Here is a 21,712-nt window from a genome sequence, read left to right as displayed (position 1 = left end):
TTAAGCTCTGCGTGTCCCTCGGTTTTATCACCTGTGAGAGGGAGGCGACATCAGTACACACCTCACAGCTCTGGGAGGAGTAAGTGACCTAATACGCAGGAACTGCTTCAGCAGTGCCGCGCACACAGTAGGCACTCAATAAAGACAGCTATGACCACTATCACACAAGATGGACCAAAAAAAAATCTTAGGGATGCGTACGGTCAAGGTTCACGTGGACGGAGAGATACGACGTGCGGACACAGACACAGGCGGGCGCACACACAGAAGCTGGCAGACAGAAGCGTGGGGGCAGTCTGGGAAGCAGCCCTGAGAAGGCCGGACGCAGACGGACTCACGCTATGAGCCGCTGGCCCTGCAGGACGGTGTGCCGCTGCAGCATCTCGAAGTTGTACTTCTCGTCCGTGGCGTGCTGGTCCACTATGAAGAGATCCTCGTGCAGTTTGGTGATTATAAACCCCAAGTTGAACTGGCCGATGATCTCCATCTCTGCAAACATCGCTTTACTGCGGGCAGAAAATGTGAATCACAGAAGCATAACAAGATTACTTTCCTGATGGTAAAGCAGAACCCTGTGATAATTTCTTTAAAACAAGGACAAAAACATAGAGTGACCTTAACCATCCCACTTAGTTTTAAGATTTACTCATTTGAAAGGTAAAGAAAGGGAGAGATCTTCCCTTCAGTGGTTCACTCCCCAGATGGCCACAACACCTGGGGCTGGGCCAGGCCAAAGCCAGGAGCCTGGGACTCCATCCGGGTCTCCCACGAGTGGCAGGGGCCCGGGCATTTGTGCCATCTTCCACTGCTTTCCTAGGTGCATTAGCAGAGAGCTGGATGGAAAGTGGAGCAGCCAAGCCTTGAACCGGCGTCCCATTTGTAGGCGGCGGCTTTACTCGCTATGCCCAAGGCTGGCCCCAATTTTCTTCCTCTCTCTTTTCTTTCATTCATTTAATGTGAGCAACAGAGAAAAGAGAAACAGGGAAAACCCATCCACTGGCTCATTCCCCACGCTGCCTCCCAAGGTGCACACCAGCAGGAATCTGGAATTGGGAACACAGCCAGGACCCAACCCCAGGGACCCTGACATAGAATGTGGGCATCTCAACTGCAAGGCCAAACGCCAGCCCCCCACAACCCATCTCCCAAAGACAGCATTAATCACACTTACCCAACTCCCCACATAAGACATTAGTTACTATTACCAATCTGGGATACATTCTTCCAGATCTTTGTCGACACACGGATTCTTGGGGGAAAAGAAGGAGCCTGAATTCCTCGGACCGCTCTACTTTTGTCACATGAACAAGGCACTGCAGGTATTTTTCCAGATCCACACGTACAGACCTGCTTCGTTCTTTCATGGCAACATGTGACTCCTCCGCGTACAGGTGCCAAAACTGGCCTGACAACTTCTCTGCTGAAACTGCTTCCCATTTCAGTAACGACACAAAGCTGCAACACACACACACACACACACACACACTCCTGCACCTACACCTGCCCACTCCCGGTCACATGACTGTCACTGTGACAGGACGTCTGCAATAGTGGACGCTCCCACCAACAGCGTCCGAGAGCACCCCCTGCCCAGTGCTGGATATTAGTGCTTCTAACGTACACCAGGCTCAATGCCAGGTGCACCCAAAATCCAACACCTTTACAAACATGACACAGAAACCAGCAGACGGGGCGCAGGCACCACCCTGACCCTGCACACGAGAAAGCGACACTGCGTGTCTGCAGCCGCTGCACTCTGTGAAAGCTGGTTTTTCTCAAGAGCAGCCCTGTGGCGCTGTCAGCGCTGCCCCTGAGGCTCCCTGGGCCTCACACAGCGCCTCGAGCTGAGGAAGACAGGAGCCGAGGCCAATGTTGGGGGCACCCGGTGCTTGTGCTCCTCGCTCCTACGTAGCCACAGGCTCCCGAGGCCCCTGCTGTCGTTGGCACTCCCTCACGGTCCGCCACAGGAGACGGTCTGATCAGCTGTGCCACTCTGCGTGCCATGGATTACCAACCTCCCGTTTCCCACAGACCAGGAGCTCAGCACCAAGCTCACGGCCAAGTTAACCAATCCCCAAAGCCTGGCTTTGAGGGTCTCCTTGAACCAGTTCCGTATCAGTCAGAGTCCAATCAAGGGTTGGAAAAGCCACATCACTGATGTGAACTGGAGAGTTCACGGGGAGGCTTGGCGAACTAGTGAAAGGTGGTTAACTTCTAAGACAAGAGAGTGGCAAACAGGGAAGCAGCCGTGACCTCCGGGGATGAGGGAGCGTGGCTCCCAGGACCAGTGGAAGAGGCATGGAGTGGGAGTGGCTGCTGCCCTCGGACGGAGAGAAGCTGCCACGGTGAGCGATGCAGTCTGCTGGCTGCCCTGTGGGAGGAAAGGGGGGCACCAGCAGCAAGGAAGAGCTTCCTGGGCTTCACCCCGTGTGTCCTTCCAACGCCCTCCACCAACAGTCTCAGTGCTCCAGGTCCTGAAGGTGGATCTGGCGCCCATGCACTGGGAACGGGCACAGATCCCACCTCTCCCAGCCGCCTCCAGGTCCCCCAGGAGAGCCCATGCTGCTGGCTTGGAGGCCCAGGGCGCCAGTGTCCTTGGCAGAGCCATCTGCTACCACACAAAACAGCATCATCTGACTTCAACTTGCCATACTGAGGTGTCCCTCAAAATAAACGTCGCCTCTCTGTCTTTCCTGGCTGCCCCATCTCACCTGAAACACGTGTCTTAGGAAAAGAACATGCCACACAGCAGGCGTGATCTGGGAGCTTCGAACCAGTGCCAGGGCCGCAATAGGTCAGGGTGCACAAAACCACCTGCAGGGACCTAATCAAAAACACAGGTTCCTGGGCCCCCAGTTCCACAGGAGCAGGACTGGAGGACGGCCCGAAGTGCTGCTACTCCCTGGGAGCTCCCTAAGTAATCCACCACCCACAACAGGAGGAATCAAGAAATGCTTGACTCATTAAAATTGCTGTTTTTGGGGAGGCTGGTACTGCGGCATACCAGGTAAAGCCCCAATCTGTAGTGCGGGCATCCCATGTGGGCACCAGCTCAAGTCCCGGCTGCTCCACTTCTGATCCAGCTCCCTGCTCATGTTCCTGGGAAAGCAGTGGGAGATGGCCCAAGTGCTTGGACCCCTGAACCCACAGGGCAGACCAGATAAAACTCCTGGCTTTGGATCAGGCCAACTCAAGCTGGGGTGGGCATGTCGGGAGTGAACCAGTGGACAGAAGATCTGAAGATCTAACTCTGCCTTTCAAATAAATAAAATAAATAAATTTTTAAAAATTGCTGTTTTTAAAAATCACAGCTAGGGACAGACATTGTGGTAAAGGGGCTTAAGTCATTCTTGGGACACCTGCAACTCATAACAGGGCACTGGTTTGAATACCAGCTCCTTTTTCTGCCAATCCAACTTCCTACTAACGCACCTGGGAGACATCAGACGATGGCCCAAGTGCTTAGGCCCCTGGTACCATGTGGGAGACCTGGATGGAGTTCTGGGTCTGACTTCAACAATAAAGACAACACAAAACAGCACTACTCGCCATACTGAGGTGCCACGGCACCAAACGCCCGCCCCACAGTCTCCTTTCTAACAGCCTCGGAGATGCAGTGCCCAGGAATAAACCCAAAGTGGTGAAAGCGCTCCACAACACGGATGAAAGAAACAGAAGGGGACACAAAGAAATGAAGAGTGCTCGCGGCCCGAGAACCAGTACTGTCGGAATGTCCACAGGGCCAAAGAGGTGCACCAATTTCAAGCGATCCCTATCAAAGTACTTAGGACATTATTCACAGAAGTAGAAAAACAACCCTATGAAACCATGAATAAAACCCTGCACAGGCAAAGCGATCACAAACAATAAGAACAAAGCAGGAGACGTTACACCGCTTCTTTCCAAGCAGCATCCACTAAAACAGCATTGCCGCCGTGGGATAGCGGGTAAAGCCACCACCTGCAGTGCCGGCATCCTCTATGGGTGCCGGTTCAAGTCCCAGCTGTTCCACTTCTGATCCAGCTCTCTGCTATGGCCTGGGAAAGCAGTGGAAGATGGCCCAAGTGCTTGGGCCCCTGCACCTGCATGGGAGACTATAAAGAAGCTCCTGGCTTTGGATCGGCGCAGCTCTGGTCATTGTGACCATGTGGGGAATGAATCAGCAGATGGAAGACCTTTCTCTCTTTCTCTGCCCTGCCTCTCTGTAACTCTGCCTTTCAAATAAATAAATAATCTTTAAAAAAAATAAAATCTCTAAAAAAAGATAAATGTATTTTATTCCAGTCTATTACCACACAAATTGATATATATTTTAGTATTTTTATACTTATATATAAGGAATATATATTTAGTAAATCATAAATGAAAAATTATTATTCTATTGAGTGCTGATTCTTTCAAAAAAAGATTTACTTATTTATTTGAAAGACAGAGACACAATGAGGTGGGAAGACAGAGATCTTCCATCCTTTGGTTCACTCCCCAAATGATCCAAATGGCCGGAATGGCCAGGAATGGGCCAGGCTGAAGCCAGGAGCCAGGAGCTTCTTCCGGGTCTCCCACGTGGCTGCAGGGGCCCAAGGACTTGGGCCACCTGCGGCTGCTTTCCCAGGTGCCTTAGCAGTGAGGTGGATTGAAGTAGAGCTCTAGTACTCAAACCGGCGCCTGTATGTCGATGCCAGCATCGTGGGCTGCAGCTTCACCCCCTATGCCACAGCGCTGGCCCAACTCAATAAATCTTTAAAAAACAAAAACAAAACACTCTGCCTTGATCCCGTATCAGAGTGCCTGGGTGTGACTGCTGGTTCTGGGTCCCAGTTCCAGATCCTGGCCACTGCAAACCTCGGGAGGCAGCAGTGGCGGCTCGTGCAGTGTGGTCCCTGGACTGAGTGGCCAGCTCTGGCTCTGGCTGCACACAGCCTCCGTCACTGCAGGCATCTGTGGAGTGACCCAGCGGGTGGGGGCTCTTTGTGTCTGCCTCTGCCTTTCAAATAAATAAGCTGAAGTGGGAAAAAAGTTAACATGATAGAGAGGCCATGAGAAGCATCTATGAATGGAGAAAGCATTCCCAAGCAGGTGCAGTATTAGAACGGGAGAGGAGGGGAAGGGGCTGCAAGGCCATTTGGGATGCGCTGAGTCCATGGTCAGGGAAGTCTGTGGAGCTGGGCAACCCTCACGCCCAGGCCAATGGAACAAAGTGTCCGAGCACAGCAGGCAGAGGTGCCAGGTGTGCAAGGACCCACGCGGAAGCCCAGCGTTACCTGATCTCCTTCCTCAGCTCCTCCTCGGCCGCCTGGTTGTCCCCAGGGCAGATCTTCGCCCGGAACCTCCTGTAGTTCTGCTCGCCTCCTCCTGGCTCTTCTCGGTGAAGCAGACGCCTCACCCGTTCGGCTAAAGAACTCATGGAGAAGTCGAGGGGCACCACTCTCTTAGGGACTTTCACAGCCACATCAAGCTGAGACGCCGGCCCGCGGGGAAGGTCCGGGCCGGAGGGAGCGCCATCCTTCTTCCGACGCTTGGCGCTCGGGGATGAGAGCTCAGCAGGTGCAGGCGGAACTTGAGCGCGTTCACACTGCTCGCGGCAGTTCCCGTTGGATTCTGTCTCACCCTCGCAGGGCGACACGTGTTCCCGCGGGGGCCCGTCTTCCGGGGAGTTCACTGCACAGTCCAGGGCGCAGAGCCCTTCCCCTGAGCTGGCTGGGGCGCTGCTGGGCCCAGGGTCCTCCTCTGTGCCCGCCAGGCCTTTGTGGTCTCCGGGGCCCTTGATGGGACTCACAGCCTCCGCCCGAGGGCCCGGCCAGCCTCTGCCGGGGCCAGGGCTGGGGCCTGAGGCGCTAGGCGGTGGCACTCCCGTCTCCCGCGGCCTGCATCTGGGACTCAGGGCCGGAGTCTTTGGGCCCTGAGCCTTGTTCTCTGCTGTGTGGCGAAGGGAGAAGGCCTCTCTCAGTCGGGAAACAGATACTGCCCTTCTCTGCTCCCCTCCTGGAGCCCCCAGCAAGGCAGGGCTACCCTGCTTCCCGGGCAGAGGAGTCTCCGTTTCCGCTGTGTGCACTTTTATTAAGTTACCTAAGGGGACAGCAATGGGGAAGGACGTCAGAGACTGCACCAGGATGGGACAGGCGGCTCACAAAAGAACACAAATGGCTAAATACAGGATGCTGTTCCACGACCGCCACCCGGCAGACACAATATGACGGCCTCAGCACTCAGCGCGACCGCAATCAACAAACATTGACAAGGATGGGTGTTCAAATGCTCATTGACGGAAGTAGACCTGGCACAACCTCCTTGCCCAGCTCTCTGGGGACGTCTCCCAAACCCACGCGTGGGCACCCAGCAGTGTTCTTCCCTCCGCCAAGTGAGGATTCTGGACCCACACAGCCCCTCTCCCACATGACCCAGACGCACGCAGCCAATAGACGGCTGTGCGGTTCTGACCAGGCCGTGAAGTCACAACCCTGTGTGACACTATGGACGTCACCCGGCTCTGTGGCCAGCCCTCAGCGAGGCCTGCACAGGGGTGACCCCACGGAGAACAGCTCAGACTGCCGGAAACGCTCTCCTCTACACAAGGAAGGAGAAAACTGGCAAAAACTTCAAATCCAACTTTTTCAGAATTCTGGAAGTTCATGAAAAGTTGGGGCACACTTATTCAAGAAAAATGGCCCAGTCCAGCCCCTTCTTCTCAGCCCTGCACCAGTCCCGAAAACCATCCGAGATGACTGCGGTCAAGTGGCAGCAGCGGGTGGGGGCCGGGCTGGGCTGGGCAGGGCACCCACCCCAGTGCAGGACCATCCCACAGCACCCAGTGCTTACAGGGACACCACCCGCGAGGCTGCCTGCGTGGTCCTGGCTCAGAGTTCATGGTGCAAAAAGCCCTGTCCTTGCGGGCCTCTGACGAACGGACGCAGGGCAACTGGGGAACTCCACAGCTGGAGGCGCTGGGTGATGGGCGGGCAAACCACGGCCCAGCCATCAACTTACAGGACAAAGCTGGAGAATGACAGGTTCACAGGGACTCATATCTGGCAATCTGGAGGCCACTTGCAAGCCTGGGAAGGACCTGGGACCACGCCAAGCTCTGCACTCCGCAGGCGCTCTGTGAGCAGGGAGTGGAGGCTGAGGCAGGGCTGGGCACTGAGGGTGGGCGCCAGCCAGCACAGAGTCCCCAGCAAACACCAGGGTTCAGGCATCAAAGGAAACCTCTGGCCAACCACTAGCCAAACAACACCCTAACAGGAAACAGAGTTTGGTGGCCATATACTCAAGACAAAAGAGGCTTCACAGAGATTTTTTTCTCTTCAGAATATTCAGCAAACAACAAAAAGAAACCCTGGCAAGGGGAGAGGATCTGAACTCTGGGGTGGCCACATTCTGTGATTCAAGATGCCCCGATTTCAACAACAACTTTATGAGACTCACAAAGAAACAAGAAAGTGTGGTGGGAAAAAAAAGAGTCAATGGACATTCCTGGAAGGACTTAACTGGGCAAAGATCTTTCAATTTTATTTATTTATTTATTTATTTGACAGGCAGCGTGGACAGTGAGAGAGAGAGACAGAGAGAAAGGTCTTCCTTTGCCGTTGGTTCACCCCGCAAAGGCCACCGTGGGCGGCATGGTGCGGCCAGCACACCGCGCTGATCCGATGGCAGGAGCTAGGTGCTTCTCCTGGTCTCCCATGGGGTGCAGGGCCCAAGAACTTGGGCCATCCTCCACTGCACTCCCTGGCCACAGCAGAGAGCTGGCCTGGAAGAGGGGCAACCGGGACAGAATCCGGTACCCTGACTGGGACTAGAACCCGGTGTGCCGGCACCGCAGGCAGAGGATTAGCCTAGTGAGCCGCGGCGCTGGCCTGGGCAAAGATTTTAAAATCAGCTGTTTTAAATATGTTCAAATATGACACCATGTCTACAGAAGTAGACATAAAAAGGTAAAAAAATTAAAAAAAAAGATATTCTACCAAACAGCAATACAGAAAGAGGAATTATTTAAAAATAGGAATTCTGGAGTTGGAAAGTTCAATGACCAAAATGAAAAAGTCACTGGAAGGGGCTATGGTGCAGCAGGTTAAAGCCCTGGTCTCACATGGGCACTGGTTCCAGTCCTAGCTGCTCCACTTCCAATCCAGCTCTCTGCTGTGGCCTGGGAAAGCAGTGGAAGATGGCCCACATCAGAGACCTGGAAGAAGCTCCTGGCTCCTGGCTTTGGTTCAGCCCAGCTCCAGCTGTTACGGCCATTCGGGGAGTGAACCAGTGGATGGAAAACTTCTCTCTCTCTCTGTCTCTGCCTCTCTGTAACTCTGCCTTCAAATGAATAAATAAACCTTGAAGAAAAAAAAAAAAACCTGCAACCACATACTCTCCAGGGTGACACATCCTCCGTCTAAACTAAAAGTCTTTGTTTCAGGTGAAAAAACTTTACCTCACAAGAAACAAGCAGACTATCACAACAGCTGAGACTTTAGAAGCCGCGGGTCATGTGTTTTTCTTACCTTCAACATCCAGCAGCGGCTGCTGGCTGACGTTCACTTTGTTCACGTCACTGTCAAACATTCCAATCAGAGAGGTCTTTAAAATTGCCAGCAAGAGCTTCTCCTCTTGCAGTAAAATCTGTCTTTTATCTGGAGTCACGTTGATGTCGACACATTCTAAGTCAAAAAACAGAACACTCCAGGTTTAAACTCACCTTTAACAATGGAAATCTCCCCATTCACTTACAGTTTCACCAAGAGCACTACTGAACACGTGATGGTATCTGGATTAACATTCAAAAAATGTAAAATTAGCTTTTTCAGACAAGGAAAGGAGCAATTTTTGAAAGACGACATGCAAAGATGTGAAGGTGTAAACTGTAAGATGAAGGGAGAACACATGAAGATGAGTAACATGAGAAGAATACAAGCTAAGATGTTTCATCACTCCTGAATTTAGCATAAAAATTAGACGTACTACATTGTTGGCAGATGTGCAAAGTGTTGCATATCCAGAAGGCAACACAGCAAGAGCCTTCAGATGTCCACAATCACGGACTCAGTATTTTACATCTGCGTATTTTTCTTAAGGAAATAATTGAAGATATATGGGGTTACTTCAAAGAGTCATGGCTAAACAGAATGAAAAGACTATTTTTGTGCAAAAATGTTTTTGAAATCTACACATAACTTTCTCAAAAAACTCCTTTTCCATGAATATTTTGAAGAGCCCGTACAGGCACCTATTTCTAAATTTCTTTTTGGGGGGCCAGCATTGTGGCGTAGTTTGTGATGCCCGTGTGCCATATCGGAACGCTGCCAGTTCAAGTCCCAGCTTCTCAACTTCTGATACAGCTTCCTGCTCACGCACCTAGGCGGCCAGAAGACAGCCCAAACCCCAGGCCCCGGCCATCCACGTGGGAGATTAGGATGCAGCTCCTGGCTGCTGGCTTCGGCCTTGTCCAGCCCTCACTCTTGCGGCCATTTGGGGAGTGAACCAGCAGATGAAAGCTCTCTCTGTCACTCTGCTCTTCAAGTAAATAAATAAACAATCTTTTAAAATGTTTTCTTTCCTAACTTTTTTTATAATTTTATTTTCATTTTACTTGAAAGACAGAAAAAGAAAGACAAAAAAGGATCTTCCATCCAATGGCTCATTCCCCACAAGCCTGCAACAGCCAGGGTCGGCCTTGTCAAAGTCAGGAGCCCAGAACTCCAGCAGGTCTCCCATGGGGGCGGGAACCGAGGTACCTGAGCCATCACCTGCTGCCTTCCAAGGAGCATTAACAGGAAGCCAGACTGGAAGCAGAGAAGCCAGGACTCTAACCAGCACGCCGATACCAGATGTCTGCACTGCAAGAACCAGCTGAACCTAATGCGCCACAGCGCCAGCCCCAGGGCAGATATTTTATGTTTCTCCTTTGGTTGAAATTTTAATAAATGAATAAATCCTATTTTCCTAAGAATACAAAGAACATAATTTTAATTAGAAAACAGGAAAGTCTACATGAAACAAAATCACATCACCCTATGACCCGTCGTACCAGAGCTCTGTAATTCCAAACGAGGAGGAGGGCGCCAGTTGTAGTGCTGCCTCAGCGGCACTCACCTGAATCGACAGAAATGTTCAGAACGACAAACGGGTGCTGGTGCCGATTATACATGTGGTAGACCTCGTTCACGAGCCTGGAGACCTGCACGCAAACAACGGTCAGGGAGAAATGCACATTCCCTGCACACACATTCTCACAACACACGGATCAGCCGCCGAGGGGACACACCTCTCAGCACTCTATCAAGATCTGACATGCAATCAACACGCAGTGTAAAATCTGTTACATTCTAACATGCCGAAGGAGACTTCAAAACGGTTCCTGGAAGGGGCTGGTGCTGTGACGTGGCAGGTTAAGCCGCTGCCTGAAATGCGGGCGACCCTTATCAGAACCCCAGTTCACGTCCCGGCTGCTTCACTTCCGATCCAGCTCCCTGCTAATGCGCATCCAGGGAAGGCAGCAGATGGCCCAAGTGCTTGGGCCCCTAGCAGCCATGCGGGGGATCTGAATGGAGTTCCCGATTCCTGGCTTTGGCCTGGCCCTGACTTGGCTGTTGTGGTCATTTGGGGAGTGAACGAGAGGTTCAAAGATGTCTGTCTCTCCCACTCTGTTCTTTCAAATAAATAAATCTTTTTAAAAAAAATTTTTTCATGGAAAATTTGCATTAAAAAAAGAAAATTATTGATTTAATTGAAAAACAGAGTTACCAAGAAAGAGGGAGAGACAGACAGAGATCTTCCATCCGCTGGCTCACTCCCCAAATGGCCCCAACTGCCAGGGCTGGGCCTGGCTGCAGCCAGTAGTCAGAAGCTTCTCCCGGACCTCCCACGTGGATGCAGGGCCCAGGGACTTGAACCAGGCTCTGCTGCTTTCCCGGCGCATCAGCAGGGAGCTGGATTGGAAACAGAGCAGCCCAGATTCAACCGGGGCCCACAGAGGATGCTGCTGTCACAGAGGCTTAACTGGCTATGCCACAACGTTGGCCCTGAAAACTCTTATTTCCATTTTTTCACAAACTCTGAAGCCCCCTCAAGTGTGTGTCTGTGTGTGTGTGTGTGAAACTGTCTCATAATCAAGATGATAAAAACAAGGGATTTCCAAAAAGTTCAGGGAAAATATGCACTATGAAAAAAGTATGCACAGACTTCAAAAATATTTTGCACCAAAATATTTTAGTTCCATTTTTCCATGAACTTCTGTGAAGTAGCTTTATGTATCCATCACCCAAGAAGTTTCCTCAGGGCCTCAAAGGAATCTTTTTAACCTTCAACTCCTAAAACTCAATCTTTTTCCAAACTATATATACTCTTGAAAAAATTTTTTAAAAATGCAAGTGTGTTTTAATTGTTCATAAAGCAAATCTACATAGAAATATTTTTTTTTAATTTTTTTTGACAGACAGAGTGGACAGTGAGTGAAAGAGAAAGGTCTTCCTTTTGCCATTGGTTCACCCTCCAATGGCCGTTGCGGCCGGCGCACCCCGCTGATCCGAAGCCAAGACCCAGGTGCTTCTGCTGGTCTCCCATGGGGTGCAGGGCCTAAGTGCTTGGGCCATCCTCCACTGCACTCCCAGGCCACAGCAGAGAGCTGGCCTGGAAGAGGGGCAACCAGGACAGAATCTGGCGCCCCGACCGGGACTAGAACCCGGGGTGCTGGTGCCGCAAGGCGGAGGATTAGCCTAGTGAGCCGCGGTGCCAGCCTTGATGGGTTTTTCTGCTCTGGGATTCTGGAGAGTGAACCAGCAGATGGAAAACTTCTCTCTCTCCCCCTCCCTCTCTCTCTCTGCCTCTCTTCTCTCTCTGCTTCTCTCTCTCTCTCTGCCTCTCCTCTCTCTGTGTAACTCTTTCAAGCAAATAAATAAATCTTAAAAAAAAAAAAAAAACTCACATGCAAAATGTTTACAAAAAAAAGATTCCATTAGTTACAATCGGGGTTAAAAAATTTAGAAGCTGGGGCTGGCACTATGGCACAGCGGGTTAAAGCCCTGGCCTGAAGCATGGGCATCCCATATGGGCACCGGGTTTTAGTCCTGGCTGCTCCACTTCTGATCCAGCTCTCTGCTATGGCCTGGGAAAGCAGTAGGAGATGGCCTGAGTCCTTGGGCCCCTGCACCTACGAGGGAGACCCGGAAGAAGCTCCTGGCTCCTGACTTTGGATTGGCGCAGCTCTGACCGTGGCAGCCATCTGGGAAGTGAACAAGCAGATGGAGGACCTCTCTCTCTGTCTCTACCTCTCCCTGTAACTTGAAACTCTCTTTTTCAAATAAATAAAATAAATCTTAAAATAAAAAAAAAAAATCAGGGCTGGCACCGCGGCTCACTCGGCTAATCCTCCGCCTTGCGGCGCTGGCACACCGGGTTCTAGTCCCGGTCGGGGCGCTGGATTCTGTCCCGGTTGCCCCTCTTCCAGTCCAGCTCTTTGCTGTGGCCAGGGAGTGCAGTGGAGGATGGCCCAAGTGCTTGGGCCCTGCACCCCATGGGAGACCAGGAGAAGCACCTGGCTCCTGCCATCGGATCAGCGCGGTGCGCCAGCTGCGGCAGCCACTGGAGGGTGAACCAACGGCAAAGGAAGACCTTTCTCTCTGTCTCTCTCTCACTGTCCACTCTGCCTGTCCAAATAAATAAATAAAATAAAAAAAATCAGAAGCTGAGCCACATCTGGCGGACACCAAGTACTCTTTATTTAAAGTGTCATCAGGAAACAGAAATACTACTGAGGTCAATGTCGCTGAAGATGCAAAGTCACAACCAAACCCCTAAAAATCCCTGCAACCTATGAAGAAAAAACCGTGCAACCCTGAAATCCAGACAGAGCCTTCAGGTCTGAAGCAGAGACCAGCAGGAGGAGAAAACACAGAATCGATTGTGTGTGGTCAGTGTACAGGGACACGCTAGATGAGCTCATGTGCTACAGTGTTTAGTTCCTTCAAACAGACACAGCTCTCATGATAACAGACTGGCAATGGGCATGTGTTTATGTATCTATGCATATATATGCACGCATGTGTACTATGTATACACACAACACACAACTGAACCAACTGCACAGAACTTTTTAAGTGCCTAAAATAACATCCTTTTTTCTATTACTTACTTATTGGAGATAGAGAGACAGACAGATCTTCCATATGCTCATTCACTTCCCACAACAGTCACAGTTTGGGCAGGCGAAAGCCAGAGCCCATAACCTATCTGGGTCTCCCACTTGGGGCGTTATCCACTGCCTCCCCAGGTGCATCAGCAGGGAGCTGGATCAGAAGCGGAGCAGGAGCACTGGAACCAGTGCTCCCTCCTGAAACGTCACTGCTGCCAAGGGCAGTTTAGCCCAGTGCATCACAAAAGGAACATTCTTGCAGGGACCAGCGCTGTCACACAGAGGTAAAGTCACAAACTGTGATACCCACCCCATATGGGCCTGGGAAAGCAGCAAAAGATGTTTCAAGTACTTAGGGCCCTAACACCCACTTGCAAAACCAATGGAGTTGCAGGATCCTGGCTTCAGCCCCAGCTGCTGCAGCCATCTGGGGAGTGAACCAGCAGATAGAAGGTATCTCTGTCTTCCTCCCCACTCTTCTCTAACTCTGCCTTTCAAATAAATAAACAGCCATGTTTCTTGGTAAGGGACCCAAGTTCAACATAAATTGCTTGTACGAGAAAAAGATCATTAATAAAGGAAAACAAAAAGTTAAAGGCATACAGACAAAACACACACATTAAATCTTCTAAGCTACGTAAATACCTTTGCTGGGTCACAAGGCCGCCGATTGATGAAGAAAAACTGTCTGTCGGTTGAACTCCTTCCAACACCATGGGTGCACTGTGATATGAAACCTGAAATACTGTTCAGATTTAACTCAGTGAGGGCAGGGCTCCAGAGTGAACATGATTAGAAACGCTTAAGTGAAATAAACACAGGACCCCTCGGTGGCGTGTCCAGGCACTCCTGTGTACACCTGGTGCTCGCCCCACTAGAGAAACGCATCCTAGGCCTCTGGAATATTCTAAAGCTCCCACAGTCTCCAATACCGGCCCAGGCGATGCAGTGGGCTCACAACCCACTTGCCTCAACTCCCCCATCTCCTTCCCTGGGAAGCCCTGGGCCTCCACGTGAGGAGTGGGTCTCACTCCAAGCAATCTCAGCAGCGTTGTAACTGTCCCCACAGATTTGTCTCCAGACCCTTCCGTGGGTAGTCAGGGTCCGGCCCACGTCCCTCTGCCTTTGCAGTCTGCACCCAGTGGGCAAACTCCGTCCACTGAGGCGTCCGTACGCTGCTGCTCCTGGGTGACACGCACCCCAGGGACGTGCGCACTTCCCAGCAGGGATCTTCCCGTCCGGGGAGCATCTGCTTTTCTCCTTCTTCTTTTGAAGATTCATTTATTTGAAAAGCAGAGTTACACACAGGAAGATGGAGAGACAGAGAGGGAGAGGTCTTCCACCTGCGGCTCCTCCCCAGACGGCTGCAACGGCTGGGCTCTGCTTTCCTTACACTACAATCACGCTGGACTGCCTTCACCAGATCCCCAAGGCCCAACTCACACACAAAAATGTAAACGTTAGCCGAGGGGCCGGCTCTGTGGCCCAGTGGGTTAATGCCCTGGCCTGAAGCACCAGCATCCCATATAGGCGCCAGTTTGAGACCCCGCTGCTCCACTTCCGATCCAGCTCTCTGCTATGGCCTGGGAAAGCAGTAGAAGATGGCCCAAGTCCTTGGGCCCCTGAACTGTGTGGGAGACCCGGAAGAAGCTCCTGGCTCCTGGCTTCAGATTGGTGCAGCTCTGACTGTTGCGGCCAATTGGGGAGTGAACCATCGGATGGAAGACCTCTCTCTCTCTGCCTCTCCTATCTCTGTGTAACTCTGACTTTCAAATAAATCGTTAAAAAAAAAAAAAAAAAAAGTTAGCCGGGCCGGCATTGCGGCACAGCAGGTTAAGCCGCCGTCTGCAGTGCCAGTATCCCATATGAGCACCGGATAGTGTCGACTGCTCCACTTCTCCGCTAGCTCTCTACCAATGCACCTGGGAAAGCAGTGGAAGCTGGTCCAGTTCCTTGGGCCCCTGCACCCACAGGGGAGACCTAGGGGAGGCTCCCAGTTCCCAGCTTCCGATCAGCCCAGCTCCAGCTATGGCAGCCATCTGGGGAGTGAACCTGCAGAGGGAAGACCTCTCTCTCTCTCCGCCTCTGCTTCTTTGTAACTCTGCCTTTGAAATAAATAAATAAATAAATCTTAAAAAAAAAAAAAAAAAAACTACATGGCTTAAAAATCACTATCTTTTGGGGGAAAAATCCTCTCAGAAAAACTGTTCAAGCAGTTTTCTGGCAACGACGGAACTTACTAGAAGAGATTGTGCAGCGCTTCCGAGCAGCTCAGACCGTACTCTTCACAGACGGAGTCGCTGGGGGGCAGCTGAACGAAGGGGATGAGGCTCTGCAGCTGGGAGGGAACAAAGCGCACGGTCAGGTTCCTGACAAAGACAGGGCGGACGGACCTCGGCCAGCACAGGCGGGGCTTCTGCGGATAAGCTCAGAGAATCTCCTCGCTGGAAAGGGGAGACACACCGGCACTCTTGCTTATTTCCGCGCCACGCACTGCCCAGGAGAGGCTAAGGGAGGAGTACAGGAGGCAGCGGTTCATTCTCTGCAAGGGTGAACTGCAAACCTTCAGCTCTCACTGCTTCTTTGTGACAGGCACTTAGGACGTCACTCTGGATTCTAATGGTAAGGACCATGGATCTGCAACTATCATGGGGCAAGAAAACGCCTTTGAGGAGCCCGGCATCACTACCTGCTTCTGCCCAAACACACATCCGATGTTTTCCTTTATGCTGGAGCTCCCACTTGTGCACACCACAGGCTGGCGCTTGCCTTGTCCGAGCTGGTTGGTGCAACTCACACGGATGCCCGTTGAAATGATACAGTAAGCATGCAAGACCTGGACCATTTTGGCATACTCCTGTTTAGAAAACACAAACATAAGTTCCCACGTTACTTTAACCACAGCTCAAGCTGCAACTTCCAGTCCTGTACCCATCACAATGAGGGGAAGCAGAACCCACACGACCATCTAAGGAGAGGCCTCTCCCGGGCCAGATCCTGGCACCGTCCACTGCTGTACAAAGCAAAAAACAGGGGCTGACATTGTGGCGCAGCAGGTTAAGCATAGCCTGCAAAGCTGGTATCCCATACAGGCGCTGGTTCAAGACCCACCTCCTTCACTTCTCATCCAGCTTTCTGCTGTGGCCTGGGAAAGCAGCAGAGGATGGCCCAAGTTCTTGGGCCCCAAACCCATGTGGGAGATCCGGAAGAAGCCCCTGGCTCCTGGCTTCAGCCTTGCCCAGTCTAGCTGCTGCAGCCATTTGGGGAATGAACCAGTGGATGGAAAACTCCTCTCTCTCCCTCTCCATCTCTGTCTCTCCTTCTCTCTCAGTAACTCTGTCTTTCAAAATAAATAAAGTCTTTAAAAAAATATTCCTTTGTTCTTATAACTCTGCCTCTAGAAATGCATCTTTCAAGAAAGACTGGCTGGGGCTGGCACTGTGACATGGTGGGTAAAGCCACTGCCTGCACTGCCAGCATCCCGTATGGGCATCAGTTCAAGTCCTGACTGCTCCACTTCCGATCCAGCTCTCTGCTGTGGCCTGGGAAAGCAGTGGAAGATGGCCAAGTCCTTGGGCCCCTGCACCCGTGTGGGAGCAGAAGAAGCTCCTGACTGCTGGCTTTGGATCCACACAGCTCCAGCCGCTGCGGCCATATGGGGAGTGAACCAGCAGATGGAAGACCTCCTTTCCCTCCCTCTCTCTATCTCTCTCTGCCTCTCCTCTCTCTGTGTAACTCTGCCTTTCAAATAAATCTTAAAAAAAAAAAAAAAAAAAGACTGGCAGAAGCAGAAGCTTAGGAAGACGTACTACAACAATGCTCACGGAAACCAGCTTTATCTGTGAAAAGTCCAAAACCACATAGGGGCCGGCACTGTGGCTCATGAGGCATTGCCGCCTGCAGTGCCAGCATCCCATCTGGGCGCAAGCTTGAGTTCTGGCTGCTCTGTTTGCAATCCAGCTCTCTGCTATGGCCTGGGAAAGCAGTGGGAGATGGCCCAGGTCCTTGGGCCCCCACACCCACAGGGGAGACCTGGAAGAGGCTCCTGGCTCCTGGCTTTGGCCTGGCCCACCCCTGGCCGTTTGGGGGGTGAACCAGATGTAAGATCTCACTCTCTCTCTTGTTCTCTCTGTAACTCTGACTTTCAAATGGTTGGATAAATCTTTAAAAAAAAAAAATCAACAAGAAGCTGCTTAATGATGGGATGGCAAATCCACATCATGGTGGAGTGATAAATAATAGTGTACTTCCAAAGAAGACAGTTACAATATACTAAGTCAGTTATACAACATATGCATGATTTTTATTATCTTTAAAAATCTAAACATATATAAAAATCACAGAAATACATTATGTGGATATTTCAAAATGTTTGTGGAAAATAGAATCAATGATGCAAAATATTTTTCAAATATTTTGAAATAGGGTCTTCAAAAAGTTCACAGAAAATGTGTTTTGTGAAGAAACTGAAGTGGGTGTTGAGATGCAGGTCAAGCCACTCCTTATGACACCTACTTCCAGGTCAGAGTACCTGAGTTTGAGTCCCGGTTCCATTCCCAATTCCAGCTTCCTGCTCATGTGTCTGAGAGGGAGCAGATGAAGGCTCAAGTATTTGAGTATCTGCCACCCACTTGGGAAAGCTGGATGGAGATCTTGGCTCCTTGCTTCAGCCTGGCCAGCCCTGGTGTTGTCACCATTTTGGGAGTGAGCCAGCAGACAGCAGATCGATCGATCGATTGCTCTCTCTCTCTCTCTCTCTCTGTTTCTATCTCTGACACTCTGCCTTTCAAACAAAAATAAATAGGTAAATCTAAAAAAAAAAAACAAAACCACATATTTGAATCCAAAATCCTTCTGTAGCAAAACAAACTTCTAAGGGCAGGCATTTGGCATAGAGTTAGTACACCCTGTCCCTTATCAGGGTGTGCAGCTTTGAAGCAGGACTCTGTTCCTGGTTCCAGCTTCCTGCTAATCCAGACCATGGGAGGCATCAGGTGATGGTTCAACTAGTTGGGTCCCTGCCACCCACAGAGGAGACCTGGATTACTGAGTTTTGGCTCCTAGCTTCAGCCTGGCCCAGGTCCCTACCATTGCAGGCTTCCAGGAAATGAACCCTGTCTGTCTCTGCCTTTCATATAAGTAAAATTAATTCTTTTAATTTTTTTAAAGACTTATTTATTTATTTGAAAGTCAGAGTTACACAGAGAGAGGAGAGGCAGAGAGAGAGAGAGGTCTTCCATCCGATAGTTCACTCCCTAATTGGTCGCAAAGGCTGGAGCTGCGCTGATCTGAAGCCAGGAGCCAGGAGCCAGGAGCCAGGAGCCAGGAGCTTCTTCCGGGTCTCCCACGTGGGTGCAGGGGCCCAAGGACTTGGGCCATCTTCTATTGCTTTCCCAGGCCATAGCAGAGAGCTGGATCGGAAGAGGAGCAGCCGGGACTAGAACCAGCGCCCATATGGGATGCCGGCGCTTCAGGCCAGAGTGTTAACCCACTGTTCCACTCAATTCTTTTAATTTTAAACTTATCTTCCAATGCCATTTTTCCACTAACTTTTTGAAGTTCCTTCCTACACACTGAAAGTAAGGGCTGGCGCTATGATGCAGTGGGTTAAAGCCTCAGCCTGCAGCGCCAGCATCTCACATGGGCGCCTGTTTGTGTACTGGCTGCTCCACTTCTGATCCAGCTCCCTGCTAATGAGCCTGGGAAAGCAACAGAGGATGGCCCAAGTACTTGGGCCCCTGCATTCATGTGGGAGACCCAGAAGCTCCTGGCTTCACATTGGCTCAGCTCCAGCTGTTGCAGCCATTTGGGGAGTGAACCAGTGGATGGAAGATCTCTCCCTCTCTCTACCTCCCTCTGTAATTCATCTTTCAAATAATCAAATCTTAAAAAAAAAAAAAAAAAAAAAAAAAAAAAAAAAAAAAAAACCAAGGGAAAGAAAGAAAACAAAACAAAACATGGGGCCAGCGTGTGGTGCAGTGGGTCAAGCCACTCACTGCAACACAGGCATCCCATGTGGACACCAGCTCATCCCCAGCTGCTCTGCTTACAATTCAGGTCCCTGCAGAGGTGCCTGGGAGAGCAGTGGAAGACGGCCCATGTCCTTGAGCCCCAGCACCCATGTGGGAGAAACACAAGAAGCTGCTGGCTCTGGCCTGGCCCAGCCTCGGCCATTGCGGCCATTTGAGGAGTGAACCAGTAGATGGAAGACCTCTCTCTCTCTCTCTGTAGCTCTGCTTTTCAAATAAATATCTTTAAAAATAAAAATAAATAAATAAAAAGATAGTAAAAGAATTGAAACCAGACTCTGGAGGTAGAGTAAACAATTTCAACTTTCAACCTCACCCAGCTACAGATGATTTGTACACACAACACTATTCGCTTTCATTATACTGATTTGTTTATCTTGAAAAATGTCCCAATACTTACAAACACACGAAATTAACTGCTAATAACAGTCATCTCTGACAATGCAAGCTCTTCATACCTATATTTTTGTGAGGCTAGTTTTTTACCATAAAAAGTAAAAACAGACATTTTCTTCATTTTTATAAACTTGATAGTTAAAATTAACATAAATTGCTTTACATGTAAACAAAGTTTTTAGTTGTGTATGTTTAAGTAACTTCTTGGATTCTGAAAAGTAAATGTCCATGTATGAGAAACATACACAAACACACAAAAACACAGGAGCCAGTGCTGTGGCACAGCAGGTTAAAGCCCCAACCTGCAGCACCGGTATCCCATATGGGTGCCCGTTTGAGTCCCGGCTGCTCTTCTTCCGATCCAGCTTCCTGCTGGTGTATACCCTGGGAGGTAGTGGGCAACATCCCTGCCGTCCACGAGGGAGACGGAAGCTGTCTTCCTGCCCCTCAGATAAACATGTTTTTCAAAAATTCTTTAAAAAAAGACAAAATTTAAAACTGTTACTCATGACAGGACCCACTTCCCACGGCAGAATGCCTAACCACCATGTGCTGAACCTTTTCAGGAAAAGGGTTAAGCCTCTGAAGAGAAGCCGCGAAGAGCTTTGCAGACACTTAAGGAAGGAATCAACCGACAGTAAGTGTCTTCGGGAAACCTCGCCCTCGCACCCGACGTGATCAACACCCCAAAACCGGCGAGAGCTCACCGCACCTTCTTGATGTTCCTCTGGAACTCCTTGTGGCGCACAGGCAGCGGGTGAAACAACTGCTGCACGCTGACCGTGGTCCCTCTGGGGCGCGGGCAGGGTGTTTTCTGGAGGATTTTCCCGCTGTGATCAAACACCAGCCGGGTGCCAACCTTGGCAGACGAGTGGCAGGTGGAGATGGTCACGTCACTGCGAGAGAACGCCAGGCACGGCGCGCTCAGTTAGGCACAAGCACTGAGCGCCAATCACCGTCCCCATCCTCCTGTCTCCCAGCTCTCCGAAAAAGCAGAGGGCGCCTCTGACACAATCAAGAGGGTTCAAATGGGCGAGAAGACATCGCAAAACCTAAGGGGGAAACTTAAAGGCAGACGGTACTGTACACGCTTTGATAAAAACTTCTATTTCCTTTTTTAGGTCGAACTGTAAAGCAGTAAAAGACCTCAAAATTAAATTATGCAAAATAAAGATACCTTGGTTTTGTTTCTATTGTTCTAACAAAACTTTTAGAAGTGATCCAAAAGATGCTGTAACTCAAACATACCCGCACAAAAATTCAGAATCTGTACTATAAATAAGTTCACTGGTTAAGCTTTTCCTAAAAATTGAAAATAAATCAAGACCAATAGTCCCCGTAATGGCTTATCTGTTACTTTAAAACTAAGAAACTGCTGCTTCAATAAGGGTGATAATTGATTTTTTTTGTGATAATTTATTTTTACAATATTGTTTACCTCATTTATTTTTGCTCTCATTTTAAGACTCAAAACAGAACTCAAAACTGGAAGTTGATGCATTCAGATAAAAAAAGTAGACACGACAATCATTCTAACCATACTTGCACATTTCCGGGCATTTTTAACAAGGGGTCAATGGATAAAAACATTGCATCACCTCAGTGCACACAGTGAGCTCAGAGCTTCCCCCCGAAAGCCAAAAGTTGCAACCTGGGTTAGGTCGGCAAAGTCTTGGATCTTAGAAGTATGGTGTTTCAGAGCTGCAAGAGAGTGGAGAGGAAAGCCCAGACGTCTCAGGCGGCACGGCGAAGGGCGCACGCAACGCCCGTCTGAGCACCGGCTTTTACACACTGCGCTTGTGTCCAAGACAGTGACCCAAGATCCCGGGACACCTGGCCCGGGGACGTCCGGACCCGCTAGCGTTAGAAACGGTTCACTTACTTAAGCCTTCGAAGTTTCCTTCTTCCACCCCACATCCGTTGTCTGAAACTTCAATGAGGTCCACCCCGTAGTCTTTCAGTCTTAGATCTAAAGAGTTCAACACGTTTACCTCTCAGAGGCTGACCAAGCAGGAAAGCTTCTATAGCGACGTCACCTGTCAGGTGTAACGTGAACGACAGTCCGCGACGGCACTTTTCTTTACACGTCCTGTTGTCACTGTGCATAGCTCATTTCTCAAAGTACTTTTTGGCTTTCTAGCTAGTCCAGGTTAAAGAGTTTGTTTTTAAT

At 50.3% G+C, this 21,712-nt stretch overlaps 1 protein-coding gene across 11 annotated transcripts in view; it reads right to left on the bottom strand.

The window, feature by feature from the left end:
• PMS2 (PMS1 homolog 2, mismatch repair system component) overlaps positions 1 to 21,712 on the bottom strand; it is a 33,972-nt gene that overhangs the window by 9,234 nt on the left and 3,026 nt on the right. For 5 of the 11 annotated variants that reach the window (XR_011384536.1, XR_007916485.2, XM_051838971.2 and 2 more), the window contains exons 3-12: positions 21,425 to 21,511; positions 21,141 to 21,243; positions 20,255 to 20,438; positions 15,807 to 15,974; positions 15,358 to 15,455; positions 13,763 to 13,862; positions 10,081 to 10,165; positions 8,493 to 8,648; positions 5,262 to 6,066; positions 339 to 506 (exon numbers count right to left, since the gene is read on the bottom strand). Coding sequence is in view for 9 of the 11 variants with exons in the window: in XM_051838971.2 (XP_051694931.2) it covers positions 339 to 506; positions 5,262 to 6,066; positions 8,493 to 8,648; positions 10,081 to 10,165; positions 13,763 to 13,862; positions 15,358 to 15,455; positions 15,807 to 15,974; positions 20,255 to 20,438; positions 21,141 to 21,243; positions 21,425 to 21,511 (1,954 nt within the window). In the remaining 2 variants the exon portion in view is untranslated. Of the gene's footprint in view, positions 1 to 338; positions 507 to 5,261; positions 6,067 to 8,492; positions 8,649 to 10,080; positions 10,166 to 13,488; positions 13,738 to 13,762; positions 13,863 to 15,357; positions 15,456 to 15,806; positions 15,975 to 17,648; positions 17,928 to 20,254; positions 20,439 to 21,140; positions 21,244 to 21,424; positions 21,579 to 21,712 lie in introns of those variants that run through there. The other 6 variants (XM_017339082.3, XM_070064383.1, XM_070064385.1 and 3 more) reach the window with 5 other exon arrangements.

The sequence above is a fragment of the Oryctolagus cuniculus genome, chromosome 19, assembly GCF_964237555.1.
Source record: "Oryctolagus cuniculus chromosome 19, mOryCun1.1, whole genome shotgun sequence".
In the NCBI taxonomy this organism is placed as follows: Eukaryota; Metazoa; Chordata; class Mammalia; order Lagomorpha; family Leporidae; genus Oryctolagus; species Oryctolagus cuniculus.
The sequence above is the reverse complement of the archived record's forward strand: the minus strand, read 5'-3'. Positions and strand labels throughout refer to the sequence as shown.